We start from the raw sequence: 22,665 nt of genomic DNA on the forward strand, positions 1-22,665 counted from the left end.
TGGATCCTATCCCTGCCCTCCAACGTATCTACCTCTCCCCCTAGCTTAGTGTCATCCACAAACTTGCTGAGGGTGCAATCCATCTCCTCATCCAGGTCATTAATAAAGATGTTGAACAAAACCAGCCCTAGAACCAATCCTTAGGGCACTTCTCTTGAAACCGACCGCCAACCAGACATCGAGCCGTTGATCACAACCCGTTGGGCCCGACAGTCTAGCCAGCTTTCTATCCACCTTACAGTCCATTTATCCAATCCATACTTCCTTAACTTCCTGGAAGAATATTGTGGGAGGCCGTATTAAAAGCTTTGCTAAAAGCAAGGTATATCACATCTACTGATTTCCCCATGGAAGGTCAGCTTAAGGCACACAACTCCAGCTACGCAAAATGCATAGCTGGAGTCCACTTACCTTAAGCTGAGCCTTGGCGGCATCCACCCTACAGGAAGCTGACAGGGGCTTCCCTTGCTCCTCGCAAAAGGAGGAGAACCAGACACCAGCAGGAGCTGCCCGCAGTGTTCGATTTAGGGGAGTCTGTACTAGACCCGCTAAGTTGAACGCTAGAAGATCGACCTCCGGAGCATTGATCTTCTGGTAAGTATAGATCTGCCCTCTGACACTGAGGGTTCTTCCAGTCACTCGGTGCCTTGTTCCCACTAATAACATAGGAACAATATTACCTCCTTTGTCTTTTTAGGACAGGATTTTCACAAGTGCTTATTGCTGGCCTCGCTTTGCTCCTGCTGAAGTCAGTGTTAAGATCCCAGTGGGCTGTAAGCTCAGAGGGGCAGGGGCCTGTCTTACTTTGTTTATGTACAGCCCAGAGCGCCGTGGGGCCTCGAGATGTTACTGTAATGCGAATACTAATTTACTCCCAAGTGCTCTAATTAAACCAAGGATCTGCTGGACTCACCTACAATGAGTAGTGCCTGGCTGTGCAAGAAGTCTCCTTGGCTTATTAAGGAGGACACAAATGCAAGGATAAATACAAAAAAGACTTCCATGCAAAAAAGCTGTGAAATCAAACACTGAACTCAGTAAATTCACAATGTTGTGGCCTCCCCTACAGTGGTAACTTGGCCACACCATACATCCTATAATATTAAATGAGCCACATTCATAACATAAACAATAATACATCTAAGTTTATTTTGGCTCAAGGGACTCCAATGTAGCTCCCTTCTCCTTCCCCTGAGATCAGTTCTGCTTAAGGTGGTTTGACTTAAAACAAAGTGAATTAACTCACTCATTCAAACCAGCAAGCCAGAATCTTCTGTTTAAATCATCACTTCTAGTCATGTTTTGCATGTGTACATTTTTAGTTATTTTCCTAAAGAAAATTGGCCTGATTGGTTGGTAAACATTAAAATGTGTTGAATTACAACTAAACATAACTTTTAACACTAAATACAGTGCTTCTTTTTGCTGTCCAGGAGAATACACCGTGTCCTGTATACGTTTATTTAATCAATCATGTAGCTTAACTTTTTACTAGTTTATGATTTATTTTTTGCTTGTTATCTGTGTCCAGTTGTTTGAATGGAAATTTAAATTGAATTTCATGCATAAAAGCAACATTTTAAAAAATTTGACAAAACTATTTTAAATGTGCTGGATCCATAAGAAAAAAGTTGATCAAAACATGTTTTGTTTTTAAAACGTGAGTGATTTATTAAACAAAGGAAACATTCTTTGTAATTAGTGAATTGAGCTGCTTGTTTCTAGTCAGGTTTTTAGGACTAGTAGTTCTCATTCCCTCACGCCTAGTTTTCATTCATGGGTTGAAAGAGAAAAAAACAAGCTTTCCAGCATTTTAAACTCCCAGGTGGCTTCATAACTTTGAATGAACTAGTCACTGAACTGATCAAGTTGAATAAACTGTAATAAAGAAAATATTCTCTTTGCACCTCCAGAGGAGGCTGCTGCTGTCAAAAGCTGGTTTAGTACTTCAACACACTCAAGTTCCAATTGCTCGGCCAGTGACTTCCACCAGTTCAGTGGTCTGACTTTCTTAAAGTTGGTACTAAGTGTGTTCTGCTTAACATTACTCTCTGTATGTTATTTTAATTATTACAATAAGTTTCAGTCTCAAGAAATTTGGCTTATTTTAAGAAATAAACCTGCATGTAGTTTGAATTTAAAAAATTGGATCTAGGTCAAAAATCCAATTTAAATGTTTTTAAAAAAATCAGTTTTTTAACTGATTTTTTTTTTTTAAAAATCATTGATTTTTATCCAGGCTGATTCAGTGGTTGCAGTCTTACCACAATTCTTGCTGATTTCATTAGAACAGGGGTCGGCAACCCTTCCAAAGTGGTGTGCCAAGAATTAACCTTCCTGCCCTGGGCCGTGCCCCTCTCCTAGGAGGGGCTCCCTCTGTCGTAGTGTAGCCAAGCCCTTGGTGACCATAGCCCTTCCCCTTTGATGACCAGTAGCAGGTGGCAGAAGAAGTGGCATGGTTTTTTCCAGAGATTTGGACAGATGACTTCAGGAGAGATTGATTGTTGTTATTCCAGTCACGTTCATGGGAAGGCTAGACCAGAGAAGCGCGGGATGGGCAAGTGCTAGGACGCTGTTTATTACCAATTATATTAAGCCAGACGTTCTAAGATATTTCTGCTCCTAAAGCTTCAGAGAGAGGCCGAGTGGTATTTTCAGAAATGCCTAATAATAGTGGGTGCCCAGCTCCCGTAGAGTTGCATCGCTGCCTAATGCCTTAGGCCTCAGCCTTTCAGGGGAAGGACTGTCTCTGTGACTTATGTTTGTCCAGCATAGCCCAAGGGAGAGGGACCTCTGGGCACTGCCACCATGAAGAAATAACTGTAAGAATTAATAACAGTTGGGTCAGCCTGACCCTGTCAAAGGGGGCCAAAGTGCCATCTGCCCTCAGTTGAGAGGTTTTTAAAGCTCATTCTTAAGAAACTGCCTCTCCCTGTTGCAACCGATAGAATCCTAGAACCACAGAGCTGGAAGAGACCTCAGAAGGTCATCAAGTCCAACCCCCTGCTCTAGACAGGACCAATCCCAACTAAATCAACCCAGCCAGGGCTTTGTCAAACCGAGACTTAAACACCTCTAGGGATGGAGACTCCACTACTTCCCTAGGGAACCCATTCCAGTGCTTCACCACTCTCCTAGTGAAATAGTTTTTCCTAATATCCAACCTGGACCTCTCCCACCACAACTTGAGACCATTGCTCCTTGTTCTGCCATCTGTCACTACTGAGAACAGCCTCTCTCCATCCTCTTTGGAACCTCCCTTCAGGAAGTTGAAGGCTGCTATCAAATCCCCCCCTCTCTCTTCGCTTCTGCAGACTAAACAGACCCAAATCCCTCAGCCTCTCCTCATAAGTCATATGCTCCAGCCCCCTAATCATTTTGGTTGCCCTCCACTGGACCCTCTCCAATGCATCCACATCCTTTTTGTAGTGGGGGGCCCAGAACTGGATACACTACTCCAGATGTGGCCTCACCAGAGCCGAATAAAGGGGAATAATGACATCTCTAGGTCTGCTGGCGATGCTCCTCTTAATACAACCTAATATGCCATTAGCCTTCTTGGCTACAAGGGCACATTAGCCAGTCTTTAACTTCCGTTTTCCAGGGAAGATTACTTGGAAGGGAGTAGCGGGCTAAATATGTTGCTTCCGAGTCTTCTGGCTGCTTGTGTCCTGTCAAGCTGGCTTTTGACCTGGGCATCGCACACATCTGGTTAGTTTTGTTGTTGGGTGACCTTCTAACAGAGGAAAGATGTCAGACAGCCGTGATCTTTCTTTATAGGTAGCTCAGCAGTCTTCAGTGCCTTGGACCAGGAGTGCTGCAGGACTGTTTGCTGGTTTTTAAGTTTGACCAGGAGGTTTTGTTGATGTTTCTGTTGTCCCCCAAAAGCACAGATATCAGCCTACTCACCTGCCCGGGCAGCCTCTTTTGTCACTCCCCAGTGCAAACCTGAGGCTGCTGGAGAAGAGAATGTCTGAGATGCACCCGGATGATGGCTCTTTCTCAGAACCGTGGGGCATTTTCCCAGCTGTTCCAGTGGCTAGCAGAAATTGTGGGGCGGATGACAGTGAGCTTCAGTGGGACTCACTCCAGATAAAACAGTTGCCCCTGCAAATGAAGGAACATGCCGTCTTGGTTTTAGTCTGCATTCTGGGTGACTTTCTAAGTCTTCCGTCTCTACATCTGCACTGGGTTAGGAAATTGCTGCTGTTGCTAATGTGTTCCCCACCAATTGGATTATTGTAATGCATTCTGCATGAATTACCCTTGACTTCCACTCAGAAGCTAAATTTAGTGCAGAATTCTGGGCCTACTTAATTAGTGCAGCTAGCCATAAGGAGCACATTAAAGCAATCCCTCATTGGCTTCCAGTTTGCTTTGCTGTGCAGCATAAACTGATGCTTTTTGATCTTTCACGCCTGCTGTTTGAGGCCTGGCTATCTCAGCACCACCGCATTCCGTCTTCGGTACATGACAATTGAGATCAGATGGGTTGGTTTTGCTGGCCTGGGGTGGTTTGGCTCAGTCTTAGGCTGTGTCTGAACGTCCAGCGCTACGGTGGTGCAGCTCTGCCGGTACAGCTCTGCTTCTGCAGTGTGCGCACGGAAGCTGCTCTATGCAGGGGGCAGAAAGCTCACCTCCACAAGCAGCCTACGCTGTGTCAGCGGGAGATGCTCTCTCGCTTACGTCAGTGTCACTTGGAGAGGTGGAATAATCACACCCCTGAGAGATGCAAGTTTTGCCGACGTAGCTTGTAGTATAGACGTGGCCTTAGAATTGAGCATCTGGAGAATGGTGGCTGGGCCTTCTCAATGGAAGACCATTGTCTATGTGTAACCTGCACACCTGTTGGGTGTGGTGCACTGTCCCATCCAGTGGTACTGAGACCACTTACAGAGCATGGGAATGAGTTTGCTCTGCAGCCTTAGCTGAGCGCCAGCTGGCTTTTCGCTCAGGGGTAGAGGCTCCTGCACTAAGCTCCAGAGGGTCCCGGTTCAGTTCTGCCTGTTGACGCTGTCTATGGACATTCTCTTCCCATGTTAGTTCAGTGGAGGCAGAAGCTGTGATATGAAGCTCTTCCGCTCTTTTCCAGGCTTTGGCGTGGGTGAGGAATACGCTCCGTTTACCTTGGGCGGTTGCGTAGAACAGACGCTGGTCAGCATGTTATGTTTTATTTTAAGCTCTTTAAATGTACCCAGAGAGTGCTGGATGGATGAGACCAGTAAACCTACAAATAAATAAAGCCACCTGTGTCTGCCTCTACTGCTATGGCAGGAGGTAGGTCTGATTCTGGATTCGCCTTTCATGGTCTGATTCTCATGAACCAGGTTTGCTTACGGGATACGCGGGGAATGTCTGGCATGCTCAAGGCACTGAGGGAGCAGTCTCTTACCTCTCTCTCTGTTGATATCAGAGTAGGCGACTGTGATTATCCCTGGCTAGTGCATGAGGGGCACTAGGGCTTATGAACACACACCTACCCTTTGCGCATCCATGCAGCAGCTGCACAGAATCTGGTCCCCAGTGAACTTCATTTCCCATCCCGTTAGCATTCCCTGCAGCAGCAAGCAGTGTCATGAGATCTGGCTTGTCTGTGACATTCACAGCGCTTCCTAGATAGTCTGGTCGGAAATCTCCAGCAAATATTTCCCTTTCCCTCCCCTTTGCCCCCTCTCCGCCATGATACATTTTGCTGAAGTGCGAGGCAAGCAAAAGTCATGGGAGATGTACAAATATTAGAGCTGGTTGAAACTCTTCACATTTTTTTTGACCAAAAAAGTCAAAATTTTCCATTAAAAAAATCACAAAAAGGTTCCTGTTTTTGACCATTTTCCTCTGAAAACTATATATAAATGACTATTGATAAACATCACTACAAGCTGCTTTTTTGGACCTGGAGGGGAAATTGAAATGGGCTGACACTCATTTTATCTGAACTGGGTCAAGCCTGGATTTTGGCCGAATTGGATCTTTGCCATCCGATGTGGCTTGTCACTAACTTTTGGAAAGACGGTGTTACACTGATTCAGGAACATACACGGAATTAGCCTCTGACATTTGGCACAAAGAAGCAGCATACAAAATAGTTATTAAGCATCATTTGCTAAGACTTTTAGCAGTTCCCATAATTATAGCTTCCTTCCCACTTTCAGATGTTTTTGGGGGAAATGTTTGCTGTTGTGCTAACTGATACCACATCCTTCAAATTGCTAACGGAGGGGTGGATAATAGGTCTAGTGATTTGATGTTTCCATACTCTGTATAAGCAACATCTGCTCTAAGGATGCTTCTGATCAACATGCAGTTGGGAGACTGTAGCAAGGATGTTTTCTTTCTAGCTCTATTTCTGTGTCTGTCTCCCATCCAAAGCAGAGCTATGCAGATGCAAATGGATAAGATGCATGGCAATTAATTGGCTCGTTGTTGGCACTCCTGAAGTTCAACTGTTTGCATGAAGTGTGTTGCTCTCGTTTGTTATGTAATTCTATTACACACTGGTTGATGGTCGAAATAGTCTTGCGACTTCTGACTTTCCAATTGACCAAGCAAAATAATGGGAGGATTTGTTTTATTACACAGCAGAGAAATGTTTGAGTCAGTTTCTAGCAGGAGGAAACGTGCAATGGTGAAAGAGATTGGGGGAGATTTTTAACACCTATTAATGCTCATCTTTTGGAGATGTTAGGATGGCCAACGAATTTGGCCGGGGTTCTACTGAGTAAGTATTGCAGTAGGTCTGACAGCACAGCTTGAGTTACCAGTAGACTTATTAAATACTGAGTTGGGCTTATCAAGAAGCATTACCAGCCAGTGCTGTTTATGACAATACCTGGGGCAACAAATTGAGTCATACCAGCTTTCTAGGTAAGGTGTCGTGCCGTATCGGTTAAGGATCTTTCACATCCTCTAGTGGGGGACTGTATCCTGCGTTTGACAAAGGAAGGGACTCGGGGCTTTCCCATCGTTAACTTACATAATGTGATGGTCTATTGAAGAAACAAGAGGTGTATGTTTATGGGGTTCTATCAAGCCTCAGCAGGTTAGTAAGGACAGATCCCAACCCTGCGGGGAACAGAGCAAAGACAGGACACATTTGGGGCAAAGCATCTAATGCATACAAGAGAAAAGGAGAAAGTCAGAGCCTGAGAGAGGGTGGAAAAAAAAGAAAAAAAAGAAAAGCTAACAAGCGGGCCAGAAGCGAGGAGGACAGAATAGTTTAATGAGATGAATGACAAAGGTGGTAATTCTTTTAAATTCATGTAACTTCCGATGTGGTATTTCCTAGACAGTTGCATATGATGTGACTTATGCATACATCACTTTTTCAGTGGCTCATTACTGTCAGAGCCTGCATTCTCCAAATACACTTTTGCAATTTCTAAGTGAATTGTAACAACTGTCTGTAGTTCTCCAGCACTAAGGGAATGGACCAAAGATTGGCTAATGCCAGGTACTGGCACATTCCTGAAATCCGCCTACTGTGTAGCTTGCCAGGGGGCATGAGAGGTGCAATGCAGGGCTAAAATGTATTCTGGTGTAGAAGCTAGTGTTATTTAAATCAAACTCTTCTTCTAAAGGGAACATTTTCTCAAAGACAGATATTTGATATCCAGTCGCCAGCACGTGGTTAATGCATGACGCAGTTAATATATCTGCAAATAAATATCTGTACCATTGCCTTCACTTGCCACTCTGGCAGGGTCTGGTATCTCATTATTAGTAGCCTGCGAAGTTTCTTTGGTAAGCTAGAGGCTGGATTTTCAGCTGATATAAACTGACACCACTCCATTGACTTCAGTGAAACCACTCTAATGTAAAAAAGCCACAGATCGGGCCAGAATCGCTTTTTCTCCAGTAAGAGCTTTCAAAATGCTGATGCAGTCTTGTGGCAAAAAGGCAATTTGGTTTAGAAGTTTCCCTCTTGGAGGAGGAAGAACAAATGAGACCTCCTTAGGTTTATTTGTGATGATAGTCCCTCCAACCTGATATACAGGCAGTCCCTGGGTTACGTACAAGATAGGGACTGTAGGTTTGTTCTTAAGTTGAATCTGTATGTAAGTCGGAACTAGCATCAGCCGCTGCTGAAACTGATCAGTTTCAACCGCGGCTGAATCTGGATGCCAGTTCTGACTTACATACAGATTCAACTTAAGAAACCCAGGCGTCCCCAAGTCAGCTGCTGCTGAAACTGATCAGCGGCTGATTCCAGGAAGCCTGGGGCAGAGCAACTCTGCCTCGGGCTTACTGTAGTCAGCTGCTGGTCAGTTTCAGCAACGGCTGACTTGGGGACGCCTGGGGCAGAGCAGCTGGGGTGCTGCCGGGTTGGTCCGGAGCGGCGCTGCAGGACCAACCCGGCAGCCCCCAGCTGCTCTACCCCAGGGGTAGGCAAGAAAAGCCTGGTCTGCTGGAGGGGGGGCACTAGCTGTCCCCCCCCCAGCAGACCAGGGGGACAGGAGCAAAGCCGCGGAGCACGCCCGCAGCGGGACAGCCCAAGCACGCCTGGGCTGTCCCGCTGTGGGCGTGTTCCAAGGCTTTGCTCCCCATCTCCCTGCAGACCAGATCTAGGGGTCATAGTGGGAGTAATGGGCTTAAAGTGCAGCAGGGGAGGTTTAGATTGGACATTAGGAAAAAATTCCTAACTGTCAGGGTGGTCAAATATTGGAATAAATTGCCAAGGGAGGTGGTGGAATCTCCCTCTCTGGAGATATTTAAGAACAGGTTAGATAGACATCTGTCAGGGATGGTGTAGACGGAGCTTGGTCCTGCCTTGAGGGCGTGGGGCTGGACTCGATGACCTCTCGAGGTCTCTTCCAGTCCTATTATTCTATGATTCTATGAGAATCTGGAGTCTGGAACATGTCCACACAGAACACATGGGGCCAGATTTCCAAAGATGCCTAAAGATGCAGATAAGTTCCTAGTGGATTTTTCAAAAGCATCTACAAAGCTAAGTATCATTGCTATTACCGTATTTTCCGGCGTATAGGGCGACTGGGCGTATAAGACGACCCCCTATCTTTTTAATTAAAAGATAGGGTTTCATCTTATACCCCAGCGCCCCTCCGCCTCCTTTGCTCCCGGTGTCCCTGGTCTGCTGGAGATGGTCCCCAGCAGACCAGAGGCACCGGGAGCAAAGCCGCAGCAGCTTTGAAAGCCTCGGGGGAAGCCGGCGGGGGGGCATCCCAGGCGCGCCTGGGCTGCTCCCCCGCCGGAGCCCCTCCGCGGCTTTGAAAGCCTCGGGGGAAGCCGGCGGGGGGGCATCCCAGGCGCGCCTGGGCTGCTCCCCCGCCGGAGCCCCTCCGCGGCTTTGAAAGCCTCGGGGGAAGCCGGCGGGGGGGCATCCCAGGCGCGCCTGGGCTGCTCCCCCGCCGGAGCCCCTCCGCGGCTTTGAAAGCCTCGGGGGAAGCCGGCGGGGGGGCATCCCAGGCGCGCCTGGGCTGCTCCCCCGCCGGAGCCCCTCCGCGGCTTCCCCCGAGGCTTTCAAAGCCGCGGAGGGGCTCCGGCGGTGGGGCATCCCAGGCGCGCCTGGGATGTATACCCGGCGTACAAGACGACCCCCGATTTTTGGGGGATGGTTTTTAACATCAGAGGTCGTCTTGTACGCCGGAATATACGGTAGTATTATCTAATATTATCATAATAATAAACCTGTATACTTAAACCATTGTAAAAGACTGTGTGGACGCTCTTATTTTGGGATAAGGGTGGTTTATTCCTATTTAACTCCTAACCAGCTTTAGTTAAGCCAAACTAAGCAAATCTTGTACTGAAATAAGAGCATCCAAAAAGACTTTTTGCACCTGTTTAGGTATCAGTTTAAATTCACATTTTAAGCTAGAACTGGCACTACTGTCTCATAGAGAAACTCCAAGTTGCTTATCAGTATTTCTAAGTGACAGCTGTGAGGGAAGATCATTTATGAAGGGAAGATAATATAAAGACATTCAAGTGAGAATAGGTAGTTTGGTAGCACTTCCATATGGAACTTATTCAGGAGTTTGCAAACTCTTCGTGTTTCTGGTTCCATTCCAGGGAGCGGAACAGAATTTGCCATCTCTAGAGATCTCTACCTGTTAAGGAGAAAGACAAGATGAGAGGAGACTTGCTGAGTCACCAGGTTATTTAGGAGAGCTTGCTCAGCAAGCTGGTAGGACTCTTCCCTAGGAACCAACAGCAAAATCAGCAAATTGTGGAGCAGCGATGGAAACTTGGGTTAACAATGAAACGTCACTATTAATAAACTGGGACTCCCCTCGTATGCACAGTGTTTGATGATGGTGTGTATTTTAAAGGGATTTTTAAAGGGATTTAAGGACTCCAGGTGCACAACCCTGGGACTGGACTTTTCATCCACAGAGCAAATACAACATGTTCAGGAGTGGAGTCTTGCAAAACTCCCATAATACTGTAACACCAAAAGCCCCAGGCTGTTGACAGGTGGGATTGAACCTGGGGCTTTTGGAGCTAAAGGTATGCACCTCTACTGCATGAACTAAAAGCCATCTTCCCCCTTATCTGGAGGTGTAGAACAGACTCGCTAATCTCTTCCTCAGTGGTCTCAGGGCTTCTGCGTTACAGTGCCCATAACCCAGTCGCCGAATACTGAGCCAGAAGGTAGAGGGTGAAATCCTGGCCTTGCTGAAGTCAATGAGAATTTTGTTATTGATTTCAGCAGGGCTAGGGTTTCATCTTGAGACGCTTCAGTTCTTTTATCCCACATGTTAAACAGTCATCTGAATTTAAATCTGATATTAGTCACATGAGTGCGTGACTGAAAGACTGTCAGAAATACAGTGATAAGTGTGGTATAAGAATCCAGGTAGAATAGAAGATTAAGAGGCCTCTACTGTTGAGTAGAATTTACAGGGCCCTTCTCCAGAGACGGCTGTGTTTTGTTTACTATGGGTATGGACTAGATCCAATCATGTCTTTAGAAGCAGCTAGGGCAGGAAGCCCTAACTGGGGAGGGATAGCTCAGTAATTTGAGCATTGGCCTATTAATCCCAGGTTTGTGAGTTCAATCCTTGATGGGGGTTGTTTAAGGATCTGGGGCAGATCTGTCAGGGATGATACTTGGTCTTGCTGTGAAGGCAGGGGACTGGACTTGATGACCTTTCAAGGTCCCTTCCAGCTCTGAGGTAGGTATGCCTCCATTCAACTGCTATGGTTGTCAATTTGTACCATATGCCAGGGCAATGACAGTGTAGTAGCCATGTATGTATTTGTCCTGTGTCTAGCTCAATAGGGTTATTACTGGGGCCTGTGCATGCTGCTGCCATATAAATGAACCAGTAATACTCAAACTAGTTGTGCAGGGAGTTGCTACTGAAACCAAACTGCCAGGTAAGAAATCACTGCTCATTGTATTTTTGAAAGATTCCCACTGACTTTGTAGATGCTGGATTAGACTCTGCAGGTTCTATTTGAAAAAGATCAACAGTCAGGTTGAACCTCTCTAGTCTGACACCCTCAGGACCTGACTGGCTCCATACCAGAGAATTTTATGGACTACGGGAGTTCAGTGTTTTCTAGCAGCATTACCACCACTTGCCCTGCTTACTGAGCTGTTAGAGGACATGTACGGGTAAATTAGAGCTAAATAACAGCAAGAACACTGAGAGCTAGGACTGGTGGCTGTAAATTAACTTTATGGGACCGCCAGAAACTTGGCGACATCCATGAAAAGTGGACATACAGCTAACTAAGATCATTCCGGATCACAGATGATTCCGAACCAGAGTTCTGGACTAGAGAGGTGCAACCTATATTAACAATGAATGGGATATTGCTACTGTAGCTAATCTTTATCTTGAATGGGCAACTGTGCATTAACCTTGCTGTCATTTAAAAGAATCATGTTTTAGGTGGTTTGAAAAAGCTTTTTAGTGGTCAGTGTTTCCTCCTAATTTCTAGTCCAAGACAATGTTTTGCACTTTCTCTCACGCACAATGTATAGAGCTGCAGAATGATAACTTGGGTTTGGGGTTGTAATTGTCTTCCCCTCGGCTGCTGGCATATAATTCAGAGCCTAGCGCTTGCTGCTTTGATGTTGCAAAACCGCCATTCCAATCACAACCGCAAAAGCCGACGCACGGAATGTCAGGAATAGGCCTCAGGGCTGAAGAGATCCATTTTTCAACCCAGTAGTTTCATTACGATTTGCTTCATATAAGCTTGAGCTTTTCTGTTCCTCTGTATGTCATTAGCATGAGAGTGAACTGCTGCAGGAAAGGGGACCGATAGCAGGGCAGCCTATATGATGCACTCTGACTTTGTTTGCTGGGTACTTCACTGGAGGAAGCGGGAGAAACTGTAAAAGAGGCAAGCCGTTTGTTTGCCTTAACAGGTTGCTTTTCCTGGAACAGACTCACCCCAGTGATCTGAACAGCAGCAGGGGAAAAGGGACCTGTTCTGTTCTGAACTCGCTGCTTCCTTGCCAATGAACACAAGGAACAGTTCAGGTCTGTCAATCTGGCCCACCAGCTGAGCTCTGCGTAGAGGTTCAGTGGAGCCAGGTTGGGCTGAGAACACAATGATTTCAAACAGGAACCCGTTTGGGATCACACTGCTGCGTTGTGTGTCAATTTTGTTGGTATTTAACTTATAGCCGCACAGGAAAGGAGTAGAACAAGACAACAGGCAACACCGTTTAGTGACGTATCCAAGTAGAGCTTGGTTTACACCCATGCCCTCTGAAGGTACGTTGTGTGTTAAATTTAAAACAACAAACCCAACCCAAGTGCCTGTAGAATTACACATGTGCTTTCAATTGTGTCTTCTTACCTCATCACCTGGAGAATTGTGTTCCGCTTTGTATCCGCATAGTTTGGCCTCACACAGTTTATGCAGGGGTGGGGAACCTAAGGCCCAGCGTCCGGCTTGTCTGGATCTGTCCCCCAAGGCTCAGGGCTTCCCTCTGCCCCCAGCATTGGGGAGCCCGCAGGGCTGGAGTACACAAAATCTACTAGCTTGGCCCCCCTAGGCTTTGGTGTGTGAGGGTAATGCAGTGAGTGTCTTTCTCCTCCGTCAGGGGCCACGTCCGTGAGGGTTTGGGTTTGTTGGGGTTTTCTTCTCACTTTGTGTGCAGCCCCGACTGATTTTTCTGTGGGTTGGTGGCCCCCGACCCAAGAAAGGTTCCCCACCCCCAAAGCAACTTCAGAACCACTCTAAATTATGCTTGGCTGTGATGGCCTTCACCGGCCATCCAGTAATTGAAAAGAGTCGCACCTCAGGGTACTCTGGCCAGGTTTCCCTACCTCAGTAATCTCCCTGGCATGTCCCTTACCCGGCCTGGAGGCTCTGAGAGTGGGGGAAGCAAAGAGTTATTCCCCGCAGCTCTGCGCCATCCAGCGATCCTCCTTGCACCATGGGATTTTCCCCACGGGCCAAATCTGGGGTGACACATGGGGGCTCAAGAGGACCGTCAATCAGGCCGTCTGTATCACAGTCAGCAACTGCAGTGTGGCACAGCGGCATTTTTAATTCGGTTCAGAGGGAAATCGTAGTGTCGGCATCACGAACCTCTCCACCGCAGTGACTGCGCTGAGATTCTCCCTGCACTTTAAAATGCTCCTCGCTCCATTTTGAGAGGGGCGACCCAAGGCAGAGAAAAGTGAAGCCACTCGTCCCAGGCAGCAGGTTGAGATGACGGGAGGGGCTGCTTTTTGCCTTCTGAGACACAGGCTGAACGTTTCCTCCCTCCCACGAAGCCACAGCGTAAACTGCTTCTGCTGTTCCTCGTGGCCATTCGTGAAAAAAATCTGTCTGAGATGAGCCCTGGTGTGTAAAAATAGGCAACCTCGCTTCAAAAAGGAGGGAGAATAAACAAACCCCAGTCTGCATGGCCCACATCCTACAGGGATCAACAATATGGGATAAAGAGCCAGTCAGCTTGGGAACAACCTGAGAGTGTTTCACAGAGGAAGCAATCGAAGAGATGAACCATCCCACCTCAGCGTTTTCCTAAGTGTCCCGATCTTTCTGTGCCTTATTCATTTCATGGAGTTAGCGTTCCCTCACGTGTCAAAGGAGCTACACAGATTGACACCAGCTGAGTGCTACGACAGACCACCCCCGAGTTTTCCTGAATAATGGGTTGCACATTTCAAGTCTTTCTCCGGTAGCTGTTTCTGCGGAGCAGATGAAAATGTCTTACCCTCATCAGAGGCCTCTGAAGAAGAAGTTATTAGCCTCTCTTTGCTACGGTCCAGCCAGCATCCTGGCCCTGCTAGGAAGAGCTCTGCATCCCAGCAGGGTCTGGAGCAGGTCAAGGCATTGTCATGGGAGAATGTCTATGAATTTGAAGTCAAATTGGTTTGAGGCTGGAGAGGGAGAGATTGCAGGATCTGGTGAATCCAAATATCACTAGCGGGAAATTGCTCCCGGTCATTTAGTGCAACTTTCCCTGGGACACAACCCATTTCATGTTCCTCTCAATTAATAAGTAACTCCCAGACGGAAACTGCCCTTTGCTCAGGTGCCGCACGATGTGCTGGGGTGGGTAGGTGTGAACTGACCCCTCTCGCTTCTTCCAAGGGTGAGGGAAAGGCTCATTGGCAGTGAATTTGCTTTTCTCCTGGCTCCCTGCCAGAAGCCCTTGGGGAACAAAGCACAGCAGACGGAAGACGGCCTTATGGCTCCCCAGTCCCTTCACGATGCTCTGGAAGGAAGCTACAGGACACTCTCATAAGGGCCAGGGGTCAGCAACACACAGCTAAGCTCCCCCTGAAGGGAATGAGATCTTGGCATGAGTGTGGGCAGCAGGATCCGAGCAGCAACGGAGGAATGAATGAATCCTGTATAGCTGGACTGAGAAGCGAATGGCTTACCTCCCTACTGACAACAATCGATGTGTTCTGGGCCTGGCTCCACTGTGAACATCAATGCTTCGCATAAAGAGAGTCTGGCCCACTATTTTGGCTAGCGTTCAGAGGGATAGCATGTACTGCTGCAGGATACTAGAGTATCTCCTTTGTCTGGACAAAAGCCTTCCTTGGACCACAAGTAGCTGGTGACACAGAGGGTATGTCTAGACTGCATCCCTCTGTCGGCAGAGGAATGCAGATTAGGCAGGTCGACATTGCCAATGAAGCAGGGATTTAAATATCCCGTGCTTAATTTGCATAAAAATGGCCACCGTTTTTGCCAACTCAGCACTTTGTCGGCAAAAAGCGACAGTTTAGAGGGGGCTCTGTCGAGAAAGAAAGCCTCCTGAAGAGACTGTCGCTTTTTGCCGACAAAATGCTGAGTTGGCAAAAACGGTGGCCATTTTTATGCAAATTAAGCACGGGATATTTAAATCCCTGCTTCATTGGCAGTGTCGACCTGCCTAATCTGCATTCCTCTGCCGACAGAGGGATGCAGTCTAGACATACCCAGAGATCTTGGTAAGAGGTAGCTGGTCCCGTGGATGATCAGGCAGCAAATTTGCAGCTTTATTCACCCGATTAGTAGCATGGGTTGGCATAGGTCTGCATTGCAATGGTGTGAGGAGTGGCAATTGTGTATCTAATGCAGTGGTTCTCAAAGTGCAGTCCACGGACCACTAGTGGTTCACGGCCACCTCTCAGGTGGCCTGCAGTTCAAGCGCAGCACTCCCGCTCTCACACTGCCAGTCTTCTAAGCGCCTGGCCCCACTACCACCAGCCCTGCCTTTCATGGGGCTCTCAGCTGCTTGCCCTCCTGCCCCGAGGCTCTCTTGTTCAGCAACATCCACAGGCCTGCCAGATCATGGATGTTGCCGGACGAGAGTCCCGGTTTAGGGAGGTGCAACCTGTATTTTACTTCATTTTAAATTAAGTTTGATAATCTAACATGAGAACGTTAAAACACTTAATCTGTTTAATCATTTAAATTAAACCATTTCCCTAATTGCAGCACTAGCAAAATGGCTTGGGCGTAATTATGCAATTAGCGGTGAGTTTCCATTAGCAACTAGTAGTCTGCGGAAAGGTTTGCATTGAGCCAGGTTGTCCACAGGTCAAAAAGTTTGAGAACCACTGATCTAATGCATATTGTTGTGCGGGATCGTATGTCCCTTTCTGAGCTGGAGTAAGAATGGTTTTCATTTCACAGGAGCTTTTTTATGCTGGATGTTGCGTGATTGTTGAGACGATACTTGCAGGACAATCCTTTGAGCTTATTCTGAAGCTCTTTATTTTACATGGTCTGATATCTGTTACAATAGTCAGTTTGCCCCGTGAAAGGCGTTACTGCTTTGTGATTCAGACGGAATGGCCCAGTAGAGGTTAGTGGCAATTTGAACTGTTTAAAGATCATATCACAGGTTGCACCTCTCTAAACCGACTTTCTGGTCCAGCAACATCTGGAAGGACCATGAATGTTCTTGGATGAGAGAGCCCCAGGGCCGGAGGGCCAGCAGCTGGGAGCCTAGAGGGCTGGTGGTGGGAGTGTCAGGGTCACGACAGCCTGAAAATAATAGCGGGACCAATGCAATCTAGCAGAGGCCACCCAGGGACCGTGGATCATTTGGGTTGGGTCCGCGGCACCCTGGCCAAGGCTGCGGCAGCCCGGCATTGGAGCTGGGGGGGCCGCGGCCGCTGCAGGACAGCCCAGCTGGCGCTGGAGCAGGGCCAGGGCTGGGGACTGCCAGCAGGTAGCCTGATGGGGACAGAATAAGCCGATGGCAGGGAAGGAAGGAAGGCTGAGTGGCCATGGCAGGGGACCTCTCTAGGTATGGCAAATTCCCTCCTTCAGGACTGGCGAGGTCCCGAGACTGCTGGGCCAGGGAGATCCAAACTGTACAAGCCATTTGGCTTCTTTTTTACTCAATATTTTTATCTGGTACAAAATATGTCACGCATGGAATTATTACAAAAGCAGTGCAATGTTTACAATGTAAAAACAATGCAATTTATACAATACATGCGAACAAACCCTAGGTCGGGATGCTGTTAAGATGTCATGGTAAAAAAAAAAAAAATCACAAAAAAAATTATAAAATGGTCGTTGCCACCTTTGCTTTTCCGTGGAAACATGACTTCGTGTCACATGCTTTTAATGTATTCGTTTTGCAGTGCGTGTTCTATCACCTTAGAAAACATTGACTAAACAGAAATTGTCCAGCTTCATAGTTTTAGCACTTTAATAGACTCGGTTAGCATTCCAAGTTCAGATGCCAATGAGGGAACGTAAGATTCTCCTCTCACCACTGTTAGGTTTCTGTAAAACTGTTAACAGAGTAGTAGTAGTCCATCTGTTTACATTAGGATGGCTTATTCTTGCAATGGAAAAAGAATACACATTTTTAAATCAAAGCTCAGTATGTTGCATAATGTAGAATGCAGCAAAAAAAGGTGGCAAGATCTTAACTCTGTTGGATACACACTTCCTTCTTTCATTCCTGTAATTTCCTCCCACTTCTTAATGCTGTCAGATTGAGAGGATGGTTTTATGTATGTGTTTCCAGGAGAACCTTATTCTCCCTTGTATGAACTGCAGTGAAATGCAAGACATGTCTGGTCCCTGCCCGACCCCTGGGCCTGGATTTGGCTAACCCAAGAAAATATGAAACGATCTTATAAATAGACAGGACTTCATTAAAAAACACTTTAAAAATCATGAGTCATATCTGCTTCCGCTAGCTCTGGATCTGCCTCTATGAATTGTTAACAAGCGGTGTTTTTTAATTAATAAGAACATAAGAACGGCCATACTGGGTCAGACCAAAGGTCCATCCAGCCCAGTATCCTGTCTGCCGACAGTGGCCAATGTGACATGCCCCAGAGGGAGCGAACAGAAACAGGTAACCATCAAGGGATTCCTCTTCTGTCATCCATTTCCAGCCCCTGACAGACAGAGGCTAGGGACACCATTCCTACCCATCCTGGCTAATAAGTATTGATGGGCCTAACCTCCGTGAATGTACCTAGTTCTTTTTTTGAACCTTGTTAAAGTCCTGGTCTTCATACCCTCTGAGATTGAATCTTTAGGCATTTTTACTGAAAGGGTGTGTCTAGACTACAGGGTTTTGTCGACAAAAGTGGACTTTTGTCGACAAAACTAAACCTGCGTCTACACTGCCGCTGAGTTCTGTCGACATAACGTCGACAGAACTCAGCAGTTTTGTCGACGTTGGTAAACCTCATTTTACGAGGAATAACGCCTTCTGTCGACAGGGTTCTGTCGACAGAAAGCGTTATTGCATCTACACTGTCCTTTGCGTCTACACTGCCATGTCGACAAAGCAGCTTGCTTTGTCGACAGAACTGAATGTAGTCTAGACGCTCTTTGTCGACAGAAGCTTTGTCGACAGTATCTGTCGACAAAACTTCTGTCGACAAAAGCCTGTAGTCTAGACATACCCAAAGTGTCCTCTTCTCATCCTGATGAACAAACTTAGCTAAGGCAGTAAGAAATTAAAATTGTGAAGGAATCTGCCTGTGTTTTGAAACTAGCCTCTTCCTGCAGAATTTGCTCTTTTCCACAAAAATTAAGTTTTTTGCTGGAAATATATTACATAAAAATGTTTCTGGTAGTCATTACAACATAACCCATGCTGGCTTGTGTTTGCATCCAGACCGCTTTAGGAACTTGTTTCTGAGGTGCTGAACACAGAAGACTGATTACCAGGGGCGGCCCTAGACTAGCTGCCAGCAATTGGTGCCTTAGGCACACCATGCAATCGGCACACCCACCTCCAAACCCCTCAATGATATTGTGCCACTATTTGGCACCCCATTTAACTTGGCGCCCTAGGCGACCACCTAGTTCTCCTATATGGACGGGCCACCCCTGCTGATTACCAACACTTACATATTAAGAAAATGACCTACATGTCCACTGGCCAATTTGTCTGTAGGTCCACCAAACAGACTCCTCAGCACAGCTGGAACTCTGTGTTGTTCCCGTTCTTTGAATAGATGTGCCACTGAGAGACAGCTATTCCATCTCAATGGCACCAGCTAGAGCAGTGTACTAGAACCCACAAACCAGTAGATCCAGAAATATTTTTGACTTAATACAAGTAATTATGCAAATAATTGAATTTGAATTTTCTGAAGCAAACAGAAAAGTATTTTCAGGTACATTTCACCCATAGAAAACAGACATAAGTCATCAGTTTCCTTCCTCTCTCCCACACACTTCAAATTGCCCCTACTTACAACCAAAAGAACTGATGAGAGAGGCTTGTTGACAGGTGCCTAAAATTAATTAGATGGTACCTTGAAAAGGCACTGAAAAAATGTTGAAATGTGTTTGAGTACTAGCCTGAAACTCAGATCCTGCAATAAAAATAATTGCATTTAATTTACATTCAGAATTAAATACTTTTCCAGAAAAGTCTTGGAAATCCTGTGACTTTTTTTTTATTAACTTCTCAAGCAAGAGCATTGGCATTGCTACTTAAGTTCAAAGCCAGGTCAATGCATACCAAGTTTTGAAATCTCTCTGATGTTATTAAAACTCTCCAAAAAATAATTCCAAATCACAGAAATTTGCATTGTCCTTCTTTTTCCTGGTAGTGTAAATGTGATTTTCCAAAAACAAATTGAACTGGGTCATGTTAATATAACAGTCAAGGAAAATGCTAATACACAGATAAGCACAGAGAAAAAACCTCAAAGAGTCTTGGGAAAGTCTTGGGAAACTGATTAATCTTCTTGTTACCTGGACATATTTATTGCATAACTTTTGATGTCTGTTTTTTCTGGGGAAGGATGAAAGACAGCCCTCCTGCTGAGCTCCTTTCTTGGGATGTTCTCATAATTAATGGGAGATTGGGTGTGACTACTCTGCGAAGAAAGACTCACCGAACAGTGTGTCAGAGCTCCGGTTATTTGCCTCGAACACGCTAAGAATTGACTCCAAAACCCAACAAGGGGGACAATCTCAGACCCTGGGCTCCAACCCAAGCCAGAAACATCCACTCTGTTAATTTTAGCCCCAGGGCCTGAATCCCCTGAGACCAACTGAATTGATGTGGGCTGTAAGACTCAGTGCCGTTCTTTGCAGTGTAGACGTATCATTTGAATGCAAGAGCTTAAAAGAGTTCAGAAAGAATTAGACATTTATATGGATAATGAGCTGTCCATTTACATTAGAAAGGGTAATGACTATAAGAGATATAAATGCTCGTGGTTTGGGGCATAAGCTGATCACTTGCCTAAGGGAAGGAAGAAACTTCCCTTCTGGGCAAGGTGTTACATAACTGTCATGGGGATTTTATTTCACCTTCCTTGCGGGCCACCAGAGAGGATGCAGGACGACAGGGAGCATGAGTCTGATCCAGCATGGCAAGTCCTGTGGCTCTGAGTGTAGCTGTCTGAACATTCCTGCTCCATTTAACACATCACCGCTGCATCTTTTATGCGAGGCAGATAGTAATTTGTGCAGAAATGAAAAGAAATGGTAGCAACACAGTAAGAGTAGCCTCATACGGCCTGTGTTTTCTGTCCTGCCTGTAACTAGGCCCATGATGCCAGGAAAAGTAATTGTAGAGTGAAAAGCTTAACTATTTTTTTTTAAATTAGAAATCAGATCTGTGCAACATCCCAGACTGCTTGAGATGTATGCATCTTTCTGTGTCCAAGAAGGCAAAAGAAAGATCAGGCTATGATTCAGTTACCAGGAGCCAGTCATGAAATTGTAGCTCTGGAAGCAAAGCAGCACGCACCGTGATTAACTAATTAGCTGCACTGGGGATTCTGCTGCATCCCAGAATATGAGGGGGGGAATAACCTGTTTAATTTTATTTTTTTTCAGTTCTCTCAGGCCAGACACACCACAGCCCTTTGAAACGATCTGTGTCCCTTACCCCACCCATGAATGTGCCAAACCAGCCTCTAGGACATGGATGGATGTCTCATGAGGACTTACGAGCTAGAGGACCCCAGTGCATCCCCTCCGATCACGCCCCCCTGTCTCCACAGAGCAGTGTAGCCTCTTCGGGAAGTGGTGGGAGTGAACATTTAGAAGATCAGCCTTCTGCGCGTAACACATTCCAGGAAGAAGGGAGTGGTATGAAAGGTGAGTGAAAATGAGACATCCTGCTGCCCCTCCAAAACAGGCTCTGCTCCAATTACACATGGTTGCATAGTTTGGAAAAAAAAAAAGTTGGCAAGAAAGCAAGAGAAGGAGAAAATATTCCCTTAACTTTGCGTAAAATGACAGCATTTCTTCATATTCATTGAGAATCCAGCCAATGGATATTTAAGATACTTTTATCTGCTCTTTATACTAGTGTTGTTATTGTTTTAATACCAGCATCTTTGTACAAAATTTAATTTGAGTGGGGAAATAAACTTCCTCTTGCAAAAGATCATTTTCATTCTAGTGGTAGTTTTGAGCTAAGCAATGAGTAGAGTGCTGCAAATCTGTGAATATCCACTTTATATCTGCGAGTTCCCACATCCACAGATGTGGATGCAGATATCCATGGCTCATTTTGTATCTAGAACCCTGCAGATTTGCAGATACCTGCTTTCTGTCCGTGGGTATCCTCATCCACAGATATCCACAGCTCATTTTTGTGGATGCGGATACAAATTTTGGGTTGTACAAATGAGTGCCACCCAATACCATAGGGTTAGAGTAGCAGGTGAGCATGTCTTTCCACACAATATGTGTTCTTTGGTCTATGTTATCTTCACGGTGTATCCAGTGAGCTAATATGCCACCTTCCCCTAATTTACTGTACACCATCAGCTATTTAAAAAGCTAAGTTGTGTCTCTATAGTTTGCAGCCTTAAGTTCAGAATGGATCCTCTTGGGCAGGGTGCAAGGTTGTATTGTCTTGGGTTTCATTACTGTCTAAAGTAGCACAGCATAAGCTTAGTATGCCGTGTGTGATTTATCATGGTGGCGTCGGGTGGAACGAGAATACCACCAGGTATTTGGAAAAGCTGTATCTGAGAAAGCAACTAGGAGTCCTGTGGCACCATACCAACTAACAGATTTATTTGGGCATCAGCTTTCGTGGGTTGACCAAGTAGGGTTTTTACCCACAAAAGCTGATGCCCAAATAAATCTGATAGGGTACATCTACACTGGGCGGAGGTATCCCGAAATAGCTACCCTGCTTCTTAACAAGTCACCGTTATTTTGAAATATTTTTCAAAATAACGGACTTGCTTTTTCGGCCTCCCTGTAACCTTTGTTCCACAAGGGTTAAGGGATGTCTGGATATAGCACATTATTTTGAAATTTGGTGCTGTGTACACACGCCAGTTTTCAAAATAAGCTATTTTGAAATAGAATCAAAATAAGATATGCAATTTGCACAGTGCAAATTGTGTATCTTATTTCGAGTTTAGGGTGCAGTTTAGATACACCCTTAGTCTGTAAGGTGCCACAGGACTCCTTGTTGTTTTTGCAGATACAGACTAACACCCTCTGAGAATAGCGGAGGATGTTTATTTGACTTAAATTTCTTCTGTGCAGTTTGGTTGGATTTTCCGCTAGGCCTGCATTTTGAACCGCTTTTTAGCAATGAAGATAACTATTCTTTGAGGGAGGACGGGGAATTCTAAGTAATCCATTAAGGCTTCTATCCAGCAATCAGATCTGCAGGGTGATCCTGATTGCAAGACCAGGGCCTTAGATGGGAAGGGATTTTCATTATAAAGAATGTATTTTTAAATGACTCTGTGTTTGGGAATGGCAGTATTATACTGAGTTTGACCAAATGCTGCAAACCGCATGTTC

General features: G+C 45.9%; 1 protein-coding gene across 5 annotated transcripts in view; it reads left to right on the top strand.

The window, feature by feature from the left end:
• SAMD4A (sterile alpha motif domain containing 4A) overlaps positions 1–22,665 on the top strand; it is a 220,770-nt gene that overhangs the window by 141,237 nt on the left and 56,868 nt on the right. For 3 of the 5 annotated variants that reach the window (XM_075926233.1, XM_075926235.1, XM_075926234.1), the window contains one exon: positions 20,725–20,988. The exons of the other annotated variants lie outside the window; for them this stretch is intronic. In XM_075926233.1, coding sequence (XP_075782348.1) covers positions 20,725–20,988 — 264 coding nt within the window. The remainder of the gene's footprint in view (positions 1–20,724; positions 20,989–22,665) is intronic. 5 annotated transcript variants of the gene reach the window in all.

This window comes from Pelodiscus sinensis, chromosome 4, assembly GCF_049634645.1.
Source record: "Pelodiscus sinensis isolate JC-2024 chromosome 4, ASM4963464v1, whole genome shotgun sequence".
Taxonomy (NCBI): Eukaryota; Metazoa; Chordata; order Testudines; family Trionychidae; genus Pelodiscus; species Pelodiscus sinensis.